Source organism: Tupaia chinensis, unplaced genomic scaffold (assembly GCF_000334495.1).
Source record: "Tupaia chinensis unplaced genomic scaffold, TupChi_1.0 Scaffold000610_1, whole genome shotgun sequence".
Classification (NCBI taxonomy): Eukaryota; Metazoa; Chordata; class Mammalia; order Scandentia; family Tupaiidae; genus Tupaia; species Tupaia belangeri.
This window is the reverse complement of record NW_006160129.1, coordinates 286,591-298,084: the sequence shown is the minus strand read 5'-3', so window position 1 is coordinate 298,084 and position 11,494 is coordinate 286,591. Positions and strand designations below refer to the sequence as shown.

The 11,494-nt window shown below is 47.2% G+C and overlaps 1 protein-coding gene across 5 annotated transcripts in view; it reads right to left on the bottom strand.

The window, feature by feature from the left end:
- The window catches only part of TSPAN33 (tetraspanin 33), a 34,944-nt gene that overhangs the window by 9,646 nt on the left and 13,804 nt on the right, over positions 1–11,494 (bottom strand). For 3 of the 5 annotated variants that reach the window (XM_006158812.2, XM_027775871.1, XM_006158813.2), the window contains exon 2: positions 527–584. In XM_006158812.2, coding sequence (XP_006158874.1) covers positions 527–584 — 58 coding nt within the window. Of the gene's footprint in view, positions 1–526; positions 585–10,021; positions 10,144–11,494 lie in introns of all 5 variants that reach the window. The other 2 variants (XM_027775869.1, XM_027775870.1) reach the window with 1 other exon arrangement.

Genomic DNA, 11,494 nt, shown 5'->3' with positions numbered 1-11,494 from the left:
GGGGATCTCCACAGGTTGGATAAGTGTCCCCTCCCACGGAAAATAACAAGGGGCCAGAAGAGGTTGTGGTATTCAATGGGAAGAACTCAGGAAGTAAGAGCCTCTATTCCTGGGCTTAAAGAGGAGGGGCCGCTTTTGCTCCAGAAAAGAATCAGAATGGCATTAGGCTCACCAGCTTTACAGATTCTGTTTCCTGGAGACTTTATGCAGTGGAAAAGGAATGGAGATTGTTCTCCAGGACAGTCGGGGAGGGGCTCACGTCCTGATGTCTCTCTGACCTACCTTCTCTCCCAGGCACTTCCTAAGCCTACCATGGAGAGGACTGTGGGGGCTCAGGGCAGTCCAAGTGAACCGGTGTGGGTGGCCTGACAGCACGGAGTAGGCCGCTAAGATCTGGCAACCAGGAGCTTGCCTCCTTTAGCAAGTAGCTCCTGCAGAAAGGTGTGCAAGATGGCCAGGTTCAAGGAGGCACAAGAGGAAGGAGATGGCAGGAGGCCTGGGGAGGCAGAGGGAGGCCAGAGCTCACCTGCGTGCTTCATCAGTCGGGCGTAGACTCCCACTGCCACCATCACCATGGAAATCACCTGTGAGAATGGGGGTGGGGGATGCCAAGCCTTGAGATTCTGGAAACCAGAGAGCCCTGAATGCCATGAGGGACCTTGTAGGAGACTAGGAGGCAGCGACTTTCCCAGGTCCCAGAGGGAGCACCTTTCTCCTCCCAGGTGATACTGCACAAGTGTTGGTGATGGGTGTTTTACCTCCTTGAGTCACTTCTTTTTTTAGAGAGAGAGATTTTTGCTATAGGGCACGCGCACTCGCCAGGGAGAGACTGAAACAGAAAGAGAAAAATCACCCCCCAAGGGGGGATGGCCACACCACAATCCCCTCTCCTCCATTCTCTTCTCAGGATTTTGGGCGCACATACACACACACACCCAGCATGGGTTTCAAGCCTCCTGGTCTGGGACTCGAACCATGGTGGGCCATATGAGAATCCAGTGATGTAATCATTATGCCATCTGCTGGCCCCCATGAGACACTTTTACTAACATTAGCTCATTCAACCTTCACAGCACAGTTATCTTTGAGGCAGATATTAACCCCATTTTACAGAGGAGGAAACCGGCAATACGAGGTTAATCCAGAAGAGTGATTAGAACATAGGCTTCCGAGAAGTCAAACTAGGGTCCATGTGGTGTGCATTTCTCACTCTCTTTTTTAAATTTGCCAGAAGGCACATGTAGTCACTGGAGAGAGACAGAGAGAGTTAGAGGGAGAGAGAAAGTGAGAAAACAACCCCTCACCCCCATGGGGGATAGTCGTGCAGCAATTCCTTCTCTTCTACTTTCTCCTTTGGGGACTTTGGGCGTGTATGCACACGCCCCCGGTGTGTTTTTCAAGCTACTGGGTCTTGGACTCAAAGTGTGCAGTCAGCCATATGGGATTCAGCCTCCTTAATCACCACTGCCAGCTGCAATTCTAAGCCTCGGTTTCTGTATCTAAAGGTGGGAATTAAGAACAAATAAACTTGGGGCCAGCAGATAGCATAATGGTTATGTTGCTGGACTTCCATGTAGTCGACCATGGTTAGAGTCCCGGACCTGGTGGCTTCAAACTCACGCTTGGCACATGTGTGTGTGCCCAAAATCCTGAGAGGTGAGTTGAAGAGAAGGAACTGAGGCATGGCCATCCCTCCAGGGGTGATTTCTGACTTTCTGTCTCTTTCTCTGTCTTTCCAGTGAACACAAGCACCCTACAGCAAAAAAACCTCTTAAAAAAAAAAAGAAACCATTACGTCTAATGATCACAGTGAGAATGAAATAAGATAATGTTCAAAAAGCATTCGACACAATACCTGACATGAAATATTGTATCATAACGGTTAACTAACTCAGAAACTGTGAAAATTTTATTTACATATCTATTCCTTCCAAATGAGAAAGAGGGGGGCAGGCACCCCCAACGGGCGGCACAGTCAACTCAGACTGCGGGCATACATGTGCACTGCCAGAGCATACAGGGAGGCCACGGAACGTGAACCAGAGTGACCAGTGTGGGTCCAGTAGCATTACTGCTGTGCCACTATCATGCCCGGAAATGATGAACTTTTGAGTTCTAGTCTGTCTACATCAAAGGGCCGCTCTTACTGCTAAAGCAGGCCCAGGGAGATGCATACTCCCAGTTCTCTAATCCTTTGGGAGGACAATAATGGCATCAAAATACAAAGAAAGTGCAGGCAGCGTGAAAGTGTGAGTGTGCACGCATAAGAACTGGCACTGCTTTGCCAAAGGAGCCTTTATCTTTATAAACTCCAATATGAGTGTGGAGGAATAGAAGAGTATAGGCCTTTCAAATGCTGTGGCTTCTCCCTGAGAAAACAAACCCAGCAGAGACTGCTGGGGGTCCCCACAGGGGCCTTCTCTGCCCCCCAGGCCTCCTCTCTTGGCTACCCTTTCTTCGTGCCCAGTCTCCAGGCTGGTGCTAAGCAGCAGCTGGCCGTCGCCATGGCAATAGATGAGGCCAAGCTCTGGCAGGAGAGCGCTCTCAGCAGCAGGGACTTGACCGACTCAGTGGGGAAGGAGATGGCTGACTACACTCCACTGTCCTGCAAGACAGAAACCAGCTAGAAAGAGCTACTCAGAGCCTTGGGTGGGAGATGGGGTGGGGTCCCTAGAAGAGGTGACAGGGCCAACCTCATCTCTTGAAAGAAAGACATTTTTCCACGTAGGCCTCTTTTACAAAGGTTCTTTGCTACCTGGCAGGGGAGGGCAGATGCCTAGTGGCTGGGAAGGGCCAACTCTTATCAAAAACCATGTCTTTCAGGACCCTCCTCTGCCTGTGTACACAGCCCCTACTCACTGCCCCCTTCTGATTCAGACCTCTCTTACTCTGTCCCGGAGAGAGGGAGGTACAGGAGGACTGTGTGGGGGCCTGTAGGTGCTAGCTGGTTTCCTGTGCCATGGCACGACCAGTCTCAGGGAGCACAGGGAAGGCAGTGAAACCACACGGCAGAGATGCCAGTCATGCCCCAGATCTGGAGGCCACCTTCTGTCTGAGTGAGCTTCCCCACCTTTTAAAACTCACCACAGCCAACTGTAGTTCTGAATACCATTTTACTGAATCATTTTGAAATAGAATTATTTAATTTTATTTACTACCATTATTATTACTTTTAAAATTTGACCAGAAACAAAGAGAGAGGGAAAGTGAGAAAGCAAGCCTCCAGGTTCAAGACTTGAACCACTGTCAGCCATGTGGGAGTCCAACTGCCTTAACCACACTACCACCTACTGGCCTCATTAAACTGAATCACTTAAAAATGTGTCTCTGCTCTTTATTTCTGTTGCTCCCAGTCACCTCACTGTTTTTGTTTTTTTGTTTTTTCCTTTTCTTCCCTTTAGGTTTCTGCCATAGGATGCATGCACACACCAGAGAGAGACAGAGAGATGGTGAGAGGGAAAGTGAGAAATCACTCCCCAAGGGAAATGGCTACGCCACAATCCCTTCACCTCCATTCTCCCTTCAGGATCTTGGGCATGTACGCATGTGTACCTGGAGCGATTTTTAAGCTGCTAAATCCAGGACTCAAACCATGGTCAACCATGTGTGAGTCCAGTGCCCCATGTTGGTCCCTTACTGTTTTTTTGTTTTTGTTTTTGTTTTTTCCCATATGTTAAATTTTCACTATGGGTGGTCCAGCCTGGACCCCATGGTTAAGGGAGCTAGATCCCACATGGCCCACTGTGCAGTCTGAATCTAGGTTCTGGCAACTTAAAAACATGTGGACACATATGTGTGCATCTTCCTAATCTTGACAGGATGGAGAAGGGAGGAAAGCATTGCAGTGTGGCCAATGTCCCATTAGGGCATGCTTTCTCCCTCTCTGTCTGCTCTGGCAGGTACTTGTACCCTCTGGCAAATTAAGACTTTTTTCTGGGGACCAGCAGTTAGCATAATGGCTATGTCGCTGGACTCCCACATAGTTGACGGCGGGTCACGGCCCCGACCCAGTGGCGTAGAAACCGGGAGCAGGGGAGGGTGCGTGTGCGTGCGTGTCCAAGATCCCAAGAGGAGAATGGAGGAGAAGAGATTGTGGCGTGACCATCCCCCCTGGGGGGGTGATTTCTCGCTTTCTATCTCTCTGTTTCTCTCTCTGTCTGGTGAGTGCACGTGCCCTATAGCAAAAACCTCTCCAAAATTAAAAAAAAGACTTTTTTTTTTCTCTCCAAGGTGTATAACATTTCCACAAAGACGGTCTCTGATGAAATCTAAACACAGTTAAAAAAAAAAAAAGGTGAAGTAAAGAGATGTCACATATCACAGAGTAGCTTAATTCTATTTATGGGCCTGTAATTATAGCAGTTGCTCTGTCTGCATTTGTGGTAGGTAGAATAATGTCCCCACAGAGATGTCCATGTCCTAATTCCTGGAACCTGTGAACATGTTACCTTACATGGCTAAAGGCATGCCGCAAATGTAATAAAAGGTTCTGAGGTGGGGAGAGCATACCTGAAAGCCAGTGCGATCACAGGAGACCTTAGACAAGGAATGTAAGAGGACAGTCAGACAAGATGTGAGCGTGGGAGCAGATCTGGGAGGCTCGGGGCCTCGAACCAAAGAGTGTGGGCAATCTCCGAAAGCTGGGACAAGGGGGTCAGCCAGTGGTGTGGTGGTGAAGGGACTGGATTCCACATGGCTGACTGCACAGTTTGAGTTGCAGACCCGATGGCTTGAGAAACACACTGGGTACGTGTGCTTGCCCCAAATCCCGAGAGGAGAGTGGAGGAAAAGAGAATGTGGCATGGCCATCCCCCCCTGGGGGGGGGGACTTTCTGACTTTCCCTCTGTTTCTCCAGTGAGTGCATGTGCCCTGGAGCCAATTTTATTATTTTTTTTGGAGAGGTTTTCACTATAGGGTGCGTGCGCCCACCAGATAGAAAGACATAGAGACAGAAAGCGAGAAATCACCCCCCAGGGGGGATGGTCACGCTGCAATCCCTCCTCCATTCTCCTCTCGGGATCTTGGGCATGCATGCACACGCGCCCGGCGTGAGTTTAAGCCACCGGGTCCGGGACGCGAACCGTGGTCAACTATGTGGGAGTCCAGCGACATAGCCATTACGCTAACTGCTGGTTCCCTACCCTGGAGCAAATTTTTTAAAATAATAAATAAATTTTAAAAGCTGGAGCAGGCTGGGAAGTGGTTCTCCCTAGAGCCTCCAGAAGGGATACAGCACTGCGATAGCATGATGTTCGCCCAGTGAGATCAATTATGGATCTCCGACATCCAGAAATGTAAAAATAGTAATAATCCTGGCCCAGTGTGGTGGCGCAGGCAGTAGGGGTGCTGCATGATGCTGGAGACCATGTGAGGAGGTTCTGGGATCACTTCCTGGGCCTGCATCAACATGTCACATCTGAGGACATCCTATGATCCTAGCTGGCTACAGAGCCAGGGGGAGGATTTCAGTATGAAGACAGTGTCCAGGGGAGCCAGCAGGTGCTATGGTGATACTGGGCTCCCACATGATGACCACAGTTCGAGTCCCGGACCTGCTGGCTTGCCTTTTCTCTCTCTCCCTCTCTCTTTGGGCAAATCGAAGGATAAAAATAATAAATTAAATAAATAATTGTTTTTTAAGAAAGGGGGGACACTGTTATGTGTGTCCCTTGATTCAGGAAATAAGTGAATAATCTTTTTTGAGAGAGATTTTTGCTTTAGGGTACATGTCCTCACCAGAGAGACAGAGAGAGAGAGACAGAGACAGAAAGCAAGAAATCACCCCCCAGGGGGAATGGCCACGCCGCAATCCCTTCTCCTCCATTCTTCTCTTGGGATTTTGGGACTGCAAGCACACGTGCCTGCCAGGAGTTTCAAGCTGTCAGTGCCAGAACTATTGTGGTCGACTATGTGGGAGTCCAGCAATATAACCACAATGACATCTGCTGGTCCCAATAATCTTAAAAATGTAAATAAATTTGTTTATTTTAAGCCATTACATTTGTGGCGATTTATCATCTTAGCAATAGGAAACCAATACACTATCAAAGTCCAATTAATCAGCTTCTATGAACAATGCATTCTGAGGACCTATGATCTATGTTTTTTTGTTTTGTTTTGTTTTGTTTTTGCTATAGGGCGCGTGCGCTTGCCAGAAAAACAGAGAGAGAAAGAGAGACAGAAAGTGAGAAATCACCCCCCCCCAGGGGGGGATGGCCACGCCGCAATCCCTTCTTCTCCATTCTCCTCTCGGGATCTTGGGCACGCATGCACAAGTGCTTGGCGTGAGTTTAAGCCATCGGGTCCAGAACTCGAACCACAGTCGACTACATGGGAGTTCAGCGACATAGCCATTATGCTAACTGCTGATCCCTATGATCTATGCGTTTTATGAGGATGGGATAAGAGCATTTTTGACCTAAAGCAGAGGTTCTCAGCCTTAGCTGCAATTAGAATCATCTGGAAGAATGGGACCAGCAGTTGGCATAATGGCTGTGTTGCCGGACTCCCATGTAGTCGACTGTGGTTTGAGTCCCAGACCCAGTGGCTTAAACTCACGCCGGGAGCGTGTGCATGCGTGCCCAATATCCCAAGAGGAGAATGAAGGATAACGGATTGTGGCGTGGCCATCCCCCCTAAGGGGTGATTTCTTGCTTTCTGTCTCTGTCTCTCTCTGTCTATCTGGCGAGCGCATGAGCCCTATAGCAAAAAACTCTCAAAAAAAAAAAAAAAAGAATCACCTGGAGGGTGAGGGGGGCAGCAGGTGGTGAAGGCACTGGAATCCCACATGGCCAACTATGGTTCGATCCCAGACCTGGCAGCTTGCTTCTTTCTCACTTTCTCTCTCTGTTTCTGGTGAGCACATACGCCCTATAGCAAATTAAAATAATAATAATAGCGATGTTGTAAATAAAATGAATAATTCTTTAGAATTACCCAGGGGAGTGGTTGGGGGAGGGCAAGAGTTAAAAACTCCTAGCCTAGGTTGCTCAGAATCTCTATCACTGAAACCCAGACAGTAAAAGAGTCAAGTGTGTAGCCACCTTGAGAACCTGCAGCCTCGAGCACAATCAGCCGGAGACCTAGAACAACAGATGCAGGCTACATTAAATCCAGATCAAGGGCTGGTCCTGTGGCCTAGTGATCAAACCATATGACCATCTGCAGTTTGAATCCTCTCCCCAGTGGCTTGAAAACCATGCTGGGCTTGTGTATATGCACACCTAAATCCTGATAGGGGGAGAAATGGAGAAGGGATTGTGGCATGACCATGCCCCATTGAGGGGTGCTTTCTCTCTCTCTGCCTTCCCTTCTCTGGCAAGTGCATGTACTCTCTAGCAATTAAAGAAAAATCCAGCTCAGGACTTTCATATTATTATTAATATTTAATATCATCGTTAATGATGCCTCTCCCTTGGGCTTCCAAATTCTGCATTTTACGACTTGGCCTTCCTTTCACACTTCCATGCCTGTCCCCACTTCCCACCTTGGATTCCTCAGAGCTAAAGCCATTCCAGAGTTTATGTGCTGCTCTCAATAGCATCCGACTTTTAGCGCTAAAAGGAACTTTAGAAATGGACTCCGCCACTCACCTCTTTTTATAGAGAAGCAAAAGAGTAGAAGTGACCCTTGACCAAGTGCATACAGGTGCAGAAGCAACATCTGGTCTAAGCTCAGCTTTTGAATCCTATCCTGGTACTCCTTCCAGTGTATTAGTTTTTACTGCAAAATCCTTCTATTGCTCCGCAGTATCACCACTGACCTCCTTTCACGATGAGGGTGGAGAAAAAGAAATAGACACTTTCCTCTTTTAGGGTAGCTTTTCATACCCTAGCCCAACTGGAAACTTTTTTTTTAAGATTTTTGTCATAGGGCATGTGTGCTCACCGGTGAGAGACAGAGACAGTCTGAGGGAAAATGAGAAATCATCCTACCCCCTCCCCCACCCAGAGGGGAATGGCCACACCACAATCTCTTCTCCTCCATTCTCCTTCTGGGATTTTGGGTATGCATGCATACATGCCCAGCATGATTTTCAAGCCACCAGGTCCAGGACTCAAACTGCAGTGGGCCACATGGAAGTCAGCACCTTAACCACTATGCCACCTGCGGGGCCCTCAGCTGGAAACTTTAAAAAGCTAGATACAACAAGTAGCTGCATCTAGCTTTTAGCAAAATATATGTTCCTAATAACATAAATTGTTGATCAAATTACATAAAATAATTTGCACGCACCAGTACCTTTATCCTCATGTAGGATGAGTAATCACCTTGTAATGAAAACAGCCATCTCCTGGGCTCCCTGGAGAAATGGCTGTTTCTAGGACGGGGGCAGGAAATACACAAGATGAGCCTAGAGCAACTCTTAGTGCCAGAAGGTAAGGAAATGCTCAAAACCAAAACAAACCCCCACATCAACGTGGGTATGCCAAAGGCGCACAGGAGCAACTGAAAACCTCCCAATGGTCAAAGCTGAAATCATTTGAGCATCAAAAGAAATAGGAAAGCATTGGTTCAGCCGCGGTGGGGCAGCAGCGATGCTGAAGCCACGTGGGTAGGTCCCAAGTTCACATCCCACCATCTCCTCATGAATGCCAGGTATGAGCACGGCCTCATGATATGGCCTGGCTGAGGCTAGGGCAGATTGTGGCATGTGCACCCAATTGGGAATAGCTTTCTCTTGTTCCTATTATTTTATTTAAACAATTTTTTTTTTTGCTATTCTATTTTTTTTTGTTGTTGTTTAAAAGGTTTTTGCCACAAGGTATGTATGCTCACCAGAAAGAGACAGACAGAGACAGTGAGAGGGAAAGTGAGAAATCCCTCCACACACATCCGGGGGTGGCCAGGCTGCCACCTGCTGGCCCTGTTACTCTTTTTTGGTAGGTTTTTTCATTCTTTTTTATCTTCCCCCATCTTTCTCTCTCTCTCCCATGGAAGAAATTAATAAATAAACTTTAAAAATATTTTTAAAACATGGGACCAGCAGATGATGACATAATGGTTATGTCACTGGACTCCCACATGATCGAATGCAGTTCAAGTCCCAGACCCAGCTTAAAACTCATGCTGGGGACTGGCAGGGGGGGGTGGTGGTTTTTTCGACTCCCACAATGGCTGACCACAACTTGAGGCCCAGACCTGGCAGCTTGCTCTCTCACTTTCTCTCTCTCTTTCTTACTCTGTCCCTCTCTGGACAAATTAAAATAAATAAATAAAGTTAAATAATTCTTTTTTAAAAAATAATTATTTATTTAACTTTATTCACTTACTTATTTACTTATGGCCGACAGACACAGAGAGAGGAGGAAAGTGAGAAAGCAAGCCACTAGGTCCGGGACTCAAACCATGGTTGGCCATGTGGGAGTGTCCAGCGCCTTAACCACCACATCATCTCATGCTGGGCTCGTGAGTGTGGGTGTGCCCAAAATCCCAAAAGAATGGAAGAGAAGGAATTGTGCTATGGCCGTCGCCCTAGGGTGGTGATTTCTCGCTTTTTCTCTTTGACTCTCTGGTGAGCGCACGTGCCCTATAGCAAAAATCTTTCTTAAAAAAAAAAATCTTAAAAAAACATATTAAATTATTACCCAAAGGATGAAATACATATTCATGAGTTCATGCTGATATAAATAAATTTCTTACTAAATAAATAAACGGGGGAGAAGAGACATCTCCCATGCAGAAGAATTCCAAGTATTTTCTGTGGCTATCCACCCCTATGGAAGGAGAGCACAACCCGTTCCTCCTTAGTGTGGACACATAGGGACTACACCGTCTTCCAAAGAGCACAGTATGGAGAAGGCAAGAGAGGAAAGGCTGTGCAGCAGAGAAACACTACACAAGCACTACCTCAGCTGGGAGATCAAGGTCAACGTCAACAACCACCACGTCAACAGAGACTGCTGTGGTGTAACTGGATGGGCTGAAACGGCACTTCACCTCCTGGTCTTCCTCCCCAAAACCCATACCCATGAGGTAAACATCCGGTGAGTTCCAGTACAGGAACATTCTACAAAATACCTGACCCACACTCCTCAGAACTCTCCAGGTCATCAAAAACAAGGACAGCCTGAGAAGCTGTCACAGCCAACAGGAACTTAAGGAGACACGACAATTAAATGAAATGTATCTTGGATGGGATCCTGGAACAAAGAAAGAACATTAAAAAAAAAAAAACATAAGGAAATCCAAACTAAAGTATGGACTGTAATGATAATGCCTCTAATCATAGCAAACGTACCGTACTAACAAACAGGGAAAACTGAGTGTGGGGTACATGGGGACTCAGTACTCTGTGTTATCTTCTCAGTTTTTCTCTACAACTAAAACAGTCTAAATATTAAAGTCTAGGGGCCAGCAGGTGGCATGGTGGTTAAGGTGCTGAACTCCCACATGGCTGACCGTGATTTGAGCCTTGGACTTGGGGGCTTACTTCTCACTTTCTCTCTCTCTCTCCTATAATGAATTTAAAAAACAATAATAAGGAACCAGCAGTTAGCGTAATGACTATGTCACTGGATTCCCATGTAGTCGACTGTGGTTTGAGTCTCAGACCCAGTGGCTTAAATTCATGCTGGGCACGTGTGTGTGCGTGCCCAAGATCCCGAGAGGAGAATGGAGAAGAAGGGATTGCAGCGTGGCCATCCTCCCTGGGGGATGATTTCTCGCTTTCTGTCTTTCTGTTTTTCTCTGTCTTTCTGGTGAACGCACATGACCTATAGCAAAAACCTCTCCAAAAAAACAAACAAAAAATTATTAAAAAATTAAACAATTAAAAAAATAGTAAAGTCTATGGACCGACCTTGTGGCCTAATGGTTAAGGGAGTCAGATCCCACATGGTTGACAACAGTTCAAATCCTGGCCCTGGCAGCTTGGGAAACATGTCAAGTACAGTGTGTGTATGCCCCAAAATCCCAACAGGATGAAGAAATGGAAAAGAGATTGTGGCATGACCACGCCCACTGGGGAAGTGCTTTATTTCCTTCCTTCTCTCTCTCTGTTTCTCTGGCAACCACATACACCCTTTGACAATTAAAAAAAAAATTTTAAGAGGTTTCTGCCTCCAGGGGCCAGCACTTGCCAGTGGCCATGCCGCAATCTCTTCTCTATTCTCCTGAGATCTTAAGCACAAACGCACACATGCCCAGTGTAAGTTTTAAGCCACCAGGTCTGGGACTTGAACTATGGTTGACTATGTGGGAGTCCAGTTACATAACTGCTATCTTCTGGCCCCAATTAAAAACTTTTAAAAAAATGAAGTCTAGGGACCAGCAGTTGGTGTAATGCCTATGTCGCTGGACTCCCATGTAGTCGACTGTGGTTTGAGTCCCCAACCCAGTGGCTTAAACTCATGCCGGGAACGTGTGCGTGTGTGCCCAAGATCTCAAGAGGAGAATGGAGGAGAAGGGAGTATGGTGTGGGCATCTTCGGGGGTGGGGGGTGGAGAGACATCTCCTCTGTCTCTCTAACGAGTGCGCATGCCCTATAGCAAA